This window comes from Macaca thibetana, chromosome 6 (genome assembly GCF_024542745.1).
Source record: "Macaca thibetana thibetana isolate TM-01 chromosome 6, ASM2454274v1, whole genome shotgun sequence".
NCBI lineage: Eukaryota > Metazoa > Chordata > Mammalia > Primates > Cercopithecidae > Macaca > Macaca thibetana.
In genome coordinates this window covers 135286894-135300948 of record NC_065583.1, presented here as the reverse complement: position 1 = coordinate 135300948, position 14055 = coordinate 135286894, and the positions used below count along the sequence as shown (strand labels likewise).

The 14055-nt window shown below is 41.7% G+C and overlaps 1 protein-coding gene across 3 annotated transcripts in view; it reads left to right on the top strand.

Moving 5' to 3' along the window:
• The first annotated feature begins 2508 nt into the window (after nt 1-2508).
• Nucleotides 2509-14055, top strand: part of SLC45A2 (solute carrier family 45 member 2) — a 39742-nt gene continuing 28195 nt past the window's right edge. For 2 of the 3 annotated variants that reach the window (XM_050793849.1, XM_050793850.1), the window contains exons 1-2: nt 2509-3000; nt 4795-4971. In XM_050793849.1, coding sequence (XP_050649806.1) covers nt 2616-3000; nt 4795-4971 — 562 coding nt within the window. In that variant the 5' untranslated portion in view covers nt 2509-2615. The remainder of the gene's footprint in view (nt 3001-4794; nt 4972-14055) is intronic. The other variant, XM_050793851.1, reaches the window with a different exon arrangement.

Sequence of the window (14055 nt, the reverse complement as noted above, 5' to 3'; positions counted from 1 at the left end):
GACTTTTCATTTGAACTCAGGGTCCAGTAAGGAAAATATAACCCACTCAAAATCTTTAAAACGGAGGAAATTTAATATAAAGAATTCCACTGGTGATTAAAGAGCAGAGAAGCCCAGGAGATATCGAGGCAACCCTGATATGAACAAAACTAGGAAGCCAGGACTACTCCTATGAATGCAGGGGTGATGGGAAAGCTGGTGTTACCTGGACCCAGAAGCCAAAGTTGCTGCACCCACCTTGGAGACACAGACATTGCCAGTAATACCTCAGGGAGAAGAAAGAAATCTAGGGAAATATCCTGGCTTCTTTCCTGCTCTCTCTCCCCTAGTCTTCCTACCAGTGCATCCTATTAGCCAAATCTACCTAGAAGCCAGAAAACAAGGGAACCCTGGAAATGTAGCCCCATAAGATAAAGACCACCAAAGGAAATAGATCTGAGCAGACAGGCAGCACAAAATGTAGTGTGTATGTTTTATTCACTCAGTAATTCCTTTAGAAAATATTTATTGAGGATCTACTAGGTGCCAGGTATCATGATACTTCCTGGGGATGACATAATGAACAAAACAGACCTGTTCTCTGCTCTTGAGGAAATCAAAGACAAACACAGGATATGGAATAAACTCAGAATTATCTTATTGTAGAATGTATTAAGTACATTGAGGAGAAATATCAGGGCGATCTGACAGCTAATGATTTGAAGAAGGGTGTGACCTACTACCATTTTAAATCTAGTTATTTCACTCCTGAGCTATGTGTGTAGAAAACTTGTAGTCAGGGAAAAATAGAATGTCTGTATTTATAAAAAGAAGTTTATAAAAAGATATCAATTTATTTACATTTTGACATAACCTCTATGTAATAAGGCTTTATTACCTCACAGCCATGTGTGTGATCATGTGTAATAGCGTGTGTGTGTGAGAGAAGCCATGTGTGTAATCATGTGTAATAACATGTGTGAGAGAAGCCATGTGTAATCATGTAAAATAACATGTGTGTGAGAGAAGCCATGTGTGATGTGTAATTGTGTGTTCATGAGAGAAACCATGTTTGTGATCATGTAAAAAAAGTGTGTGTGAGAAGCCTTGTGTGATGTGTAATAACACGGGTGTGAGAGAGAGAAGCTGTGTGTTTGATCATGTGTAATAGCATGAGTGTGAGAGAGAAGCCGTGTGATAATGTGTAATAGCATGTGTGTGTGACAGAAGCCATGTGTCCGATCATGTGTAGTAATGTGTGAGAGAAGTCCCATGTGTGATCATGTGTAATAGTGTATGAGAGAGAGAAGCCATGTGTGTGATCATGTATAATAACGTGTGTACAAGAGCGAGAAGCCGTGTTTGAGCATGTGTAATGACGTGTGTGTGAGAAAAGTCATGTGTGTGATCATGTGTAATAGCATGTGTTTGTGAGAGAAGCCGTGTGTAATAGCATGTGTGAGAGAGAAGTCATGTGTTTGATCATGTGTAATAATGTGTGAGAGAAGCCACGTGATCATGTGTAATAGCATGTGTGTGAGAGAAGCCATGTGTGTAATAATGTGTAATAATGTGTGTGTGAGAGAAGCCACGTGTGTGATCATGTGTAATAGCATGTGTGTGTGAGAAGCCATGTGTGATCGTGTCATAGCATGTGTGTGAGAAGCCATGTGTGTGATCATGTGTAATAATGGGTGTGAGAGAGAGGTCATGTGTGATCATGTGTAATAGCATATGTGTGAGAGATGCCATGTGTGTGATCATGTGTAATAGCATGTGTGTGAGAGAGAAGCCATGTCTGTGATCATGTGTAATAATGTGTGTGTGTGAGAAGCCATATTGTGATCATGTGTAATAGCATGTGTGTGAGAGAGAAGCCATGTGTGTGATCATGTGTAATAGCATGTGTGTAAGAGAGAAGCCATGTGTGTGATGTGTAATAACGTGTGTGTGAGAGAGGCATGTGTGTGATCATGTGTAATAGCATGTGTGTGTGAGAGAAGCCATGTGTGTGATCATGTGTAATAGCATGTGTGTAAGAGAGAAGCCATGAGTGTGATCATGTGTAATATCATGTGTGTGAGAGGCCATGTGTGTGATCATGTGTAATAGCATGTGTGTGTGAGAGAGGCCATGTGTGTGATCATGTGTAATAGCGTCTGAAAGAAGCCATGTGTGTGACCATGTGCAATAATGTGTGTGAGAAACCGTGTTTGTGATTATGTGTAATACCATCTGAGATAACCGTGTGTGTGATCACGTGTAATAACGTGTGTGTGAGAGGGAGAGAAGCCGTGTGTGATCATGTGTAATTGTGTATGTGTGTGTGAGAGAGAGAGAGAGAAAGAAAGAGAGGGAACAGTACAAAGGAGGATCCCTTTAGAAAAATATTCCAACGTCTTAAGGAGCCAGAGGGCTCATTCACAGCTGCTAATCTCTGTCATGCTTTCCAGCACCACCCCCTCCCTCTCATCATAACTTGTGATCTTAGAGGCAGGAAAGAATTTGAGCCCCTCCCCCAGCCTGACCATCTCTGTTGGTTGCTCAGCCAGGCTCCGCAAACCCAGTTTGAAGCACAGACCCTAGCACCACACAGGAGGTGGTGGGTTCGCAGGAAGGTTCCTCTCCCAGTGGCCATGGGTGGCAACAGTGGGCAGGCTGGTGGCCACATCTATAAATCCCTGGCTGATGATGGCCCCTTTGACTCTGTGGAGCCACCTAAAAGACCCACCAGCAGACTCATTATGCACAGCATGGCCATGTTCGGACGAGAGTTCTGCTACGCAGTGGAGGCAGCGTATGTGACCCCAGTCCTGCTCAGCGTGGGTCTGCCCAATAGTCTGTACAGCATTGTGTGGTTCCTCAGCCCCATCCTGGGATTCCTGCTGCAGCCCGTGGTCGGATCGGCCAGCGACCACTGCCGGTCCAGGTGGGGCCGCCGGAGACCCTACATCCTCACCCTGGGAGTCATGATGCTCGTGGGCATGGCTCTGTACCTCAATGGGGACACTGTTGTAGCAGGTAAGTCGGCTGCACAAGGTGGGCAGGCAGGGATATGTGTCCTACTGTGTACCTCTGCAGGAGGAGAATATTAATTTGTTTGACCTTTCCTAGAAATTTGATACAATCGATCTCTCCTAGGTTACAATGAACTTCCCCTTTGACAAATTTGGCCCAGATTCTGTGGTAGGGGAGCCTTTACTTCTAGAAATATCTAAATAAATATCTTTCATTGTTGTGAAGATTTAAAAATAGGATTAAATTTGTATCTATTTTATCAAATCTGTATCTATTTTATCAAATTGAATATTTTTACATATTTATCAATCGAGTTACTTTTTGAGCCCATTATGCTCTATTTAATACTCTTATCAAATTGACCAGCTGCCAAATAGCTCCATAAATATTTACAATAAATCACCTGTGTATCCAAATGAGTTAATTCTGTTCATAGTTTTATGTAGAGCATTTTAATAGGCAGAGGGCATAAGCCCATCAGCTCAAGAGGACCTTTCTGGCATTGTGAATTCTGGACAAAATCAAACCTGAGGGTAGGCATTTTTTCTAGCCATTAATCAGCTACCAATTAATCAGTAGTTGATGGTAGTACAATAAAGTTGCATTGCAAAAAGGATCGCTAAAAATAGCACACATTTTTAGACCATTAACTCTCAAGCCAGCAGAATAGATGATTATGAGGCAGGATAATCAATTATGATTTGTACATACTTCAAAGAAAGCGTAAATGTACAAATGTAGGCTATTTCCGGGAGAATGAACAAAAAGCTGGCAAGTGCTATTGACTGTAAGGAGGATTACTAAAGGACTGGAGGTGAGAAGCGGCGGGTAGTCTTATTGTTCATTTAATTTTATACTGTAATTTTTAAAACGTGTAGATAATCTATGCTATTCTTAAGTTTAAAAAACAACCTGAAACAAGAGAAACAACAATGTATCTTTTATAGGAGATTGGGTAAATGAATTACAGGGTATCCATAGAATGAAAATCCAGCTATTAAAAATTGTGAGGAGCTGAAATTATATGAAGAAAGTTGGTTACTGCGTCAGTGCTGTTCAAAGATGTGGCCGCTGACCTGCCCCTCAGCATCAGCAGGGGCTGTTAGACATGTAGTTTCTCAGGCCCACTTCAGGCCCACGAATTGAATCAGAGTCTTGGGAATGGGGCCAGCAATCTGTATTTTAACAAGACATACAAGTGATAGTTCAACATGCCAAACTTTGAGAAGCACTGCATTCGACTACCATTGTACACCTGTGTCTGCATGTGCAGAAGTGAGTAAAAGGAGGCCTCAAAGCCTGACCTTCAGTGGGGCTGGGATTGGAAGCATCTCCCTCAGCTTTTTTTATATAATCGGAATTGTTTGCGATAAGCATGCATACTTTTTTATTTAAAGAGATATTTTATACACCAGAAATTTCACTAATTAAAAGTGTACAATGCAGTGACTTTTAGTATATTCACAAGGTTGTGCAACCATCACCACTCTCTAATTCTAGAATATTTTCATCACCCCAAAAAGAAACCCATTACCATCAACAGTCACGTCAGCTTTTCTCCTATGCACCAGCCCTAGGCAAGTACTAATTTACTTTCTGTCTCCATAGATTTGTGTTTTACGGACTTTTGTTGCATAATTTTTAAAACCTGAAAAAAAAAAAGGTATTTTTATTTGGGAAAAAAAGCAAAACAAAAGCAAGGAAGATGATTTCATGGCAAGAAGTTTAGGTGGAAATTACAAAACACGGAGGATTCTAAAACAGGATTTAGGAGACCAATGTTTATTTTTCTTTTAGCTTTGATTGCTAACCCAAGGAGGAAGCTGGTTTGGGCCGTAAGTGTCACCATGATAGGTGTGGTTCTCTTTGATTTTGCTGCTGACTTCATTGATGGGCCCATCAAAGCCTACTTATTTGATGTCTGCTCCCATCAGGACAAGGAGAAGGGTCTCCACTACCATGCCCTCTTCACAGGTAGGGAATATTCCAGAAAGTCTCTCCTTCAGCTCCCCAGACAATGAGGTGCTTCCACTAAAGCCATCCAGTGTCTCTACACGTGGAGTTTTTCGAATGAATGGGTCAGTTGATGGGCTGCTCCCGTCACGCGGGCCCTGTCTCCCTGTGCATTTCTCTGAACAATCAGCTTGTGACTGGTGCTGCAGTTTCTGCAAAGGAAGTTTACAGAAGAGCTTTCTTAAGAATGCTTTGTGGAGACAATTACAACTGAAATGAAAAGAAGCCTTGTGGATTGCGCATTTGCATTAGAGCAGTGGATCTCAAGCATCAGCAATGTAGCATCCACATTCCTTAGGAGGTCATTGAAAATACAGTTGCCTGGGCTCCTTCTCCAGTTATTCTGATTCAGTGGGTCTGATGCAGGGCCCAGACATTTGTATTTTATTTAATAAAGATCCCCGATGATTTTGTGGCAGGTGTCCTAAGAACCACATTTTAAAAAACAAAAAGAGAAACAAACCAAGCAAACAAAAAGCTCCATGTCTTAGAGATTTCTTAGTTATATAAAGGGTTGGCATTTCCTCAGCCTTGTGGTTTGAAAAAGTTCATGCCAGGAGGAAAATGGGGGCTCTCTTGATCTCTTGGGGCTGTTGCCAGCCTACTTTGGTTACTGTTTGTCAATTGTTTAGAGCAATGCTACTCAGAGCACCAGTTAGTACTGTGCTAGAACTAGGCATTGAAATATAAGGTGACAAGAGGATCCTGGCTCAAGATGATTTTTATATCTAAGAGGGGGACTCTGTCAGCCCACCTTGTTTGATTGTCTTCGTAGCCCAGCCAATGCATTTATTTATGTTTTGATGTATTCTGTCTTCTTCCATGGCCAGGTAGGTCCATGAAAAGCAAGAGCTCAAGTTTTGCTCACAGTTTCTGTCTCTAGAGCTAAGACTGCTGCCTGCCCGTGGAAGCCATTGGAGTCAATATTTGTCATTTGAGCAAACATTTGAGTAGTTGAAAACATGAAGGAGTGAGGCCATTGGAGCACAGTTGGTAGATCCTCCTCTGTGTAGGGAAGGCAGAGGGACAGGAGTGCAGCCCTGTCTGTCACTGGCCCCTGCCCACTATGTCTCCAGATGCTTAAAGGCACCTAAGACATGTCTAGGGCTTGAGACTTCCCCCGCCTCACCTTTGCTCTTTTCTTCCCTTCCCATTGCACTTTCCACCTGTATCTTCTCACTCAGGTTCTCCCACCCCACTGGCCTCCTTCTGTCTCTGGAGTTGGCCCAGCCCATCATACCTGCCCCAGGGTTTGGCATGAGCTCTTGCCCTGCCTGGGACACCCTTCCCCATATAATCCCATAGTCATGCCTTTATTCCACTCGGATTCCTCATCAGATGTCTCTCACCAGTGAGGTCTTTCTTGGCTACCATACCTGACATACCCTACCTACCATACCACTCCTTTTTCTCCTCATCCTTATTGGATTTGATTTTTCTTTCTAGTGCTTATCACTGCCAGACTAACTGACTGGCTATTTTTTTCTATATCCTCTGTCTCTCTCTCTCCTTCTCTTTTTTCTTTCTGGTTGTCTCTCCCATTTAGAACATCAATCCTAGCTGAGCAGACCTCTTGTTTTGTTCTCTGATGAATCTTCAGTTCCTGGAAGTGTCTGCTACATAGTAGGTGCTCAGTAAATACTAAACAAACATTTCTCAAATACCCCATGTATGCTAACAACCCTGTATTAGGTATTTTCACTTACATTATCTCAGTCCTGACAACGGCCATGTGGAGGTGGTGTGATTCCCATTTTTCATATGTGGAAGCTGATCCTTGGAAGCAGTGGTGTGCTAGAGCTGGCTCATGCTGGCTTGTTGAGAATCAATTGTTAAATTTTAGGAACTCAGTGAACTTGTTGACATCACATTGCTGGCTTGAAACTGGCCGTGATGGGAGTATTAAAACTCTAGAAATTGGCAAAGCTATAAATCATGGCTTTTTTTTTCTTGGAGAGCCAGTTGTTAAATATTTACCCAAAGTCCACCAATTGGAGTAGGGGGGGGAAGTTCAGTGATTAAGTCACTTGCCCATGGTCCATAGCCAGAATATCTCAGAACAGATTCCAACTTCGTTTCCCTAACCTGAATCTGACAATGTCTTCTGTTTTATTATAATTTGCTGAAATTAATTACAAAGTCATAGGAGCCTTTCTGGCTTCTGAACTGGATATTAAGAGTTTATTGATCTATAGGACATTGGACAATGTGGCCACCACTTCCCAGATTACAACTGTATTAGATGTGGCTAAAAGACCTATGCTTTGTTGCCTTGATATTAGAAAACAAAACTCTGTGTTAGGGAAACTTTTCCAAGGCTAATACATGATAGTATTGTAAACCAGAATTAAAATTCTAACCCCCAGCTAACTGAAAGATCCTTCCTCTCGGCCAAGGGCATCCTAAAGTAAATCTGAAATACTAGTTTAGGCCATGATGGGAATGGCTGGTTGGACATGCCTCATTGTACCTCTGTCCCTTTGGAGTTCAAGCACAGTTGATCAGCATTAACATTAAAGCAGAAACTTTAAAACTGACAAAACGGACTGTTTGTAGCAATTAGGTATCAACATGACAACAAAGTGGGCCCTGAAAGAAATAGAAGTATTTTACCCCAATGAAGGGGTGGCCTGCCCCTCCACACCTGTGGGCGTTTCTTGTTAGGTGGAACGAGAGACTTTAGAAAATAAATGAGACACAGAGACAAAGTATAGAGAAAGAAAAAGTGGGCCCAGGGGACTGGCGCTCAGCATACAGAGGACCCATGCCGGCACCGGTCTCTGAGTTCCTTTAGTATTTATTGATAATTATCTTTACCATCTTAAAGAAAAGGAAGTGGCAGGGTAATAGGATCATTATAGGGAGAAAGTCAGCAGTAACACATATGAATAAAGTTCTCTGTGACATGAATAAGTTTAAGGAAAAGTGCTGTGCCTTGATATGCATATGTAAACATCTCCATAAACCTTTTTAGTGCATAAAGAGCAACATTGCGCAACCAGCAAGCTGCCTCCAGGCACTTGTTTAACAAAGCACACCCTGCACAGCCCAAAATCCTTTAAACCTTGAGTCACCACAGCACATGTCTCTTGCAAGGACAAGGTTGGGGGTAGGGTCACAGATTAACAGCATCTCAAATACAGAACAAAATGGAGTCTCTTATGTCTACTTCTTTCTATATAGACACAGTAAGAGGCTGATCTCTCTTTCTTTCCCCACACCCCAAAGTACATTTCTTTGATATATTTTGAAATGGCCGTGAAAAGCTGTCTCTTGTGGGGAAAATCTACCTTCTGTACTCCTCACTCTTCCCTTTCCAGTTATTTTCCTGATTTAGGATAGAATTAACTAAAGTGTCTGACACCTTTTTAAGTCTGATGAGAAACATTTACAATCTATTCTCTCTGAAGCCTGTGACATGGAGTCTTCATCCGTATAATAAGAACTTTGGTTTCCACAACCCCTTATATTAACCTAGACACTCTCTTCTATTGCTTCCAAGTCTATAGATAAAGTCTTTTAACCAATTGCCAATAAGGAAATCTTTGAATCTTCCTATGACCTGGGAGTCCCCACTTTGATTTGTCCTATCTTTCCAGACCAAACCAATGTACATCTTACATGTACTGATTGATGTCTGATGTCTCCCTAAAATGTATAAAACCAAGCAATCTGTAGCCCTACTGCCTTAGGCGCATGTTTCAGGATCTCCTAGAGCTGCGTCACAGGCCATGGTCTTCATATTTGGCTCAGAATATATCTCTTCAAATATTTTACAGAGTTTGACTCTTTTCATCAACAGTATTTTTATGAGTTTAAGACAATAAACACTTGAGATTTTCTGTTGATATTAGTATACGGTATGGTGCCAGCAAACATCAATAATTTTAATGTTACCTTCATTCAGGCTCTTACTACATCTCATCTGAGCTTTAGTACTGTTGACGGAAAAAAATTAAAATATTTGAAGAAGTTTATTCTGAGGCAAATATGAATGACTATGGCTTGGAACACAACCTCAAGACGTCCTCAGAACAGTTGCCCAAGCTGGTAGAGTTATAGCTTGGTTTTATATATTTTAGGGAGCTAGAAGTTACAGGCAAAAATATAAATCAATAAACGTAAGGAATACATTGGTTCAGCCCAGAAAGGTGGGGCATCTTGAGGAGAGGGGCTCACAGGTTATAGGTAGAGTCAAAACTTTCAATTGGCAATTGATTCAAAGAGTTAAGCTTTGCCTAAAGAGTTGAAGTCAACAGAAAGAAATGCTTGAGTTAAGGAGGATTGTGGAAACCAAGGTTCTTGTTATGTAGATGAAGTCTCCAGATAGCAAGTTTCAGAGAGAAGAGATGGTAAATGTCTCTTTTTGAGTCTTAGAAGGTGTCAGGCTCTCTAAAAAAAAAAAAAAAAAAAAAAAACCAAACTATTAAGGGAAAGAGGTTCTCTACAGGAAAAAAATTTCCTCCACAAAAGATGGCTTTACAGGGGCATTCAAAAATATATCAAATAAATATATTTTGGGTAAAACACATTAATTTTCTTTAGGGTTTGTTATCTGTCATGTGATGGTATACCAGAGTCAGGTTGGAATTTGGCATCCTATTGCTACAAAGAGTCTGTTTTGTATGGCAGTCTTATGATCTCTGTTTTAATGTTAATGCTGGTTAGTTGTGTCTAAACTCCAAAGGGAGGGGTTATAACAGGGTATGTCCAACACCTCCCTTCCCATCATGGCCTGAACTAGGTTTTCAGGTTTCTTTGGGATCCCCTTGGCCAAGAAGGGGTGTCCACTCAGTCAGTTGGAGGCCTTAGAATTTTATTATTGGTTTGCAGTACTCATCCTTTAACTGTTCTCTAGTCTCCAGTTTCTTCCCACTCCAATTGAGCCAACTGATAGCTTCCAGATTCATATTTTTAAAAGCCAAACGTGACTAGGACACTTTCTTGCTTGATGAGCTGCAATGGCTCCTTATGTGCCTCCTGGGTGAATAATATTTTCCTAGACAGAGGTTCAAAGCTGCCACAATCTGTTCCCATCCTACTCTCCAAGCTTTACTTCCCATTACTCTTTCCACATTCTCTGTGCTCTGAATACTTTTTCATCATGTTCCAAGGAGCAGCAGGCAGGTCGGTTTTATTCCCTGCATCCCTCACTCCTCTACCACTGCCTGGCATATTGTAGGTGTTCAAAATAAATACCAGTGGTACAAATGAAGGAGCCAGCCTTTCCTTCCTCAGGTTCTGGGTCTTTGCTCACACTGAAGGTTTCTTTCCCCTTTTCTACCTGTGGAGATCTGCTTGGAAATGCTCACTCATTTTCTAGGAACAAAGGCCCTCATTCTCTTCCAAATTGCAGGTATACTTAATTTCTAACTTGGTCGGGGACTAGATCCACAAAATAATCAAAGCACAAAAGTTTATTGAGTAGATGAACATAAAGGTGCCAGTGAGGTAGATAACTCCATCAGGGAGAGACCATTGAGGCTGCAGTTGATCACACATACATCATGAATTTTCATCTCCTCCTGGGGCCTTTATGGTCTGTTTGGGCTGCCATGCCAGGATATCACTGACTGGGTGGCTTCAACAACAGAAATTCATTTTCTTACAGTTCTGGAGTATGGAAATCCAAGATCAAGAGCTGTCAGGCTTGGTTTCTGGTTAGGCCTCTCTTCCTGGCTGGCAGACAGCCTCCTTCTTGCTGTGTCCTCACATGGCCTTTCTTCTGTGCACCTGCACCCTCACTGTCTCTTCCTATTCTTATGTGAACACCAGTCCTATTGGATTTGAATTAGGGCTCCACCCTTACGATCTCATTTAACCTTAATTACCTCTTTAAAGGCCTTGTCTACAAATTCAGTCCCATTGAGGGTTAGGGCATCAACACAGGAATCTGGGGAGTAGAGGGACACAATTGAGTCCATAATTGAGCCCTTTCACTTTTACCCTTGTTGCCACTGAGTCCAGCTCCTGAAGCTTGGATGGGATGTAGAGGGAGCACACGTGCTTTTCTCTCCCTTCCCTCCTCCCCAATCCCTTTTCTTTTCCTTCTTTGCATAATGAAGATATTCTAGAATTTTGAAATAAACAAGAAAAACACAAAAGGTCTTTTTGTGTTCATAAGAGCAGTTATGGAACTGGAGTATTGTGTTCCAATCTAGCTGTTCTCAGGTTCTCATGCAGAATGCTCCTTTTAAGATCTTCCTGCAGGGAGGAGAAGAAAATCTCTCCCACCCCCCTCACGCCTCCGACCTCCACCCCATCCTTGGAGGGAGGGGCAGTTGGTGGCAAAGGGAAATTTGGCTCACACCCTGAGGAAAACATTTTACCACCTCCCAGCTTAAATAAACAGCTCAGCTCCAAAGGGCTACTTTCTTATAGTCTCTTTCTTGGCCTTTGCCATTTTCCACCTTCCATGTTAGTTATTTGAATACATTTCTAGTCACACTCATTACACCATAAACTTCTTGAGGGAAGGGGACTATCCAGCGGTAACATACATGTGAATGAGTGAAAGGATAAGGGACGTGTGAATGAGAGACAATGTTATGTGCACTTTAACGATCTTTTGGGGGGACTGGTACTGCCACCCTAAAATCCAGGTTGATTTCCTTCAGCCCTTCCCCGTGTTCTTGCCCCCTTCCCTATCAGCACTTGGTATATGCTGAAGGAATAGAATGATTAGGAAGGGGTTGGTCGCAAGTCACTAAAGCCAACAAAACAGTGGCTTAAAGACAGAGGCTTATTTTTCTTATGTAACAAAAAGTCTGGAAGCAGGTGTCTGCTGGCTTTCAGTCAGCTGTTAGATGTCAGAGCCAACAATTTCACGTTTCCTTGGCTGCTTTATGGATATGTTGCCTCCTGGATACAACACAGTTGATGCGAGTCCATAGTTCTTGTTTGTTTAAAGACAGGAGGAGCAGAGAGGAGGGTCAGGGAGAAGGAATGGGGAAGGGGAAAGAGCCTACATTAGCTCTTTAAATGAAGAAAGCAAATCTGCCCTAGAAACCTCCCCTCCCCCATAGTTCTGCTTGTTTCTCATTAGGCAGAATTGGGTTATGTGAGCATTCAGTGGCCTAAAGAGGTTGAAGTGAGGGTTTTTCGGGGAGTTGGTCATGTATCTCCCTAAACCACATTGAGGTTCTATTAGCAAGAAGGAAGGAGTAATTACTGTTGAATAGTCAAAGGTGGTACCTATCACATAAAATACAAACACAGTTGAATGTTAGCTTAATAAGAATAATTAAAGACCAAGACTATTATAAGAAAATGAATCAGAGCTTTTAAAGTCCCATATATGAGTAAATAATGAAAGGATAATTATATTTTGAAGTGATATACTTCACTTCTCACAGTTTTACCTGATCTGCACATTTGTTCACTCTCTCCCCTGTATTGTAATTTACAATGTATTTATCTCCCCCTCCTACAAGATTCGTAAACTCCCCCATGAGGGTTTACCTGCAAATTCCCCATGGCTTCTAATTCATTGCCTTGCTGTTAGCAGGCACTTAAATATGTTAATTGTGTAAAAGGAGACCCCAGGGTTACATAACCCTGTTTATAATTCATGGTTTTACATGACACGACAAATTGCACCAATTAGACAAATATGCTTATTTAATTACGTTCCTTTGTCTCATAACCAGCACTGAAGCCCAAACCTCAGCCAGTGCATGTCTTTGGTCATATGGGAACAGCTGAGGTTGTGTGGATGGCTCAAAGCAACTTCTTTCCCCGACTAGAAAAACAACTTAAAAACATCTTCCTCTTGTAGGACAGTGCATGGAGTCTCTCACTTTGTTTAAGGCTGATTCTAAAGTCCCTGACTCAGTGACAGTGACCGTCGACATTATTCGTAAATATCTCTCAGATTACTCCTAAAATACAATATGCTTTGTTTTGTGTGTACAAACCTGCATATATATATATATATATATATATATGCAGATTTATCTCTCCTTTAATGTTTACTCCTGAAATTAATAGAATTACCCATACTATTTAAAATGTTACTCTTGTCTTTCTTGTAATCTCTCTCTTCCTCCCTGTGTTCAAAGTGTGAATAGTTGAATTCCGATGAGTCAAATGTGGGATATGTGACCCCACTGTGATATCCTCACTCTGAACTAAAAACTGCATTAAAAGATGAGTGAAAATAACAAGCAGGGCCTTGTCACTCTGCCCTGTCTTTGCATACACGCCAAACTTCCTGAATTTACACGCCCTTGGCAAAGAGATAACTACAGCATTCCACTTGAAACAAACATTTTCTGGCAAAGGCATATTCAGTGTCAGGTCCCATTTTGATTTTTCATCAACAGCAAAATATTATTCACCCAAGGAATCCAATCATCCCAGTAAATTGAAATTCTTTTTGTTTGTTTCAGGACTGTAGTTCTGGCCCAGCATTTCCAAATGCTTCATAAATAAGCGTCCAAGGGTTCATTACCAAAATATTTCCCAGCATATTTCTGACATTTTTTGAGATTTTCTAGAGAAAAGACTGTACTGGCTCCTAGGGAGACATTTAATTCCTTTAGCTTCTGTCTTTCATATTTAAAGGCAACTCTACCCTCCTCCATCCCTGGCATATGTGGTAGCCATGGTAGGTTTGGTGGGTCCACCCGCATCTTCTCACCACACAGATCCTTCACTGCTGGGTGCCCCTGAGGCTGTGGAATCCAGTGAGCTAACAGAGTGGTACTCACCAGGGAAGGCTGGAAATTCTTTTATACGCAGGGAGTCTAACCAAGCATATTTCTGCTGCTTGAACCCAAGACTTTACTGTTCTTAGCAGTGGGCTTTCTTGCTTGGCGGGAGGCTGGGATCAGGCATAACAGGAAAGGCCAGCCCTGTTCAGTTCCTGGTTCCTCCTATTCACTGCAGAGTAGCCTCAGCATTTCTGAACTTTCGTTCATTCACAGGCTTGCAAATCTCTACACCATGTCAGTTATTAACTGCCTTGCAAGGGTCACAGGTACAGCACAAGGAACCCTCTAAAAGGTATAAAGAGGGTTCCTAAAGAGATGAAACACCAAATGT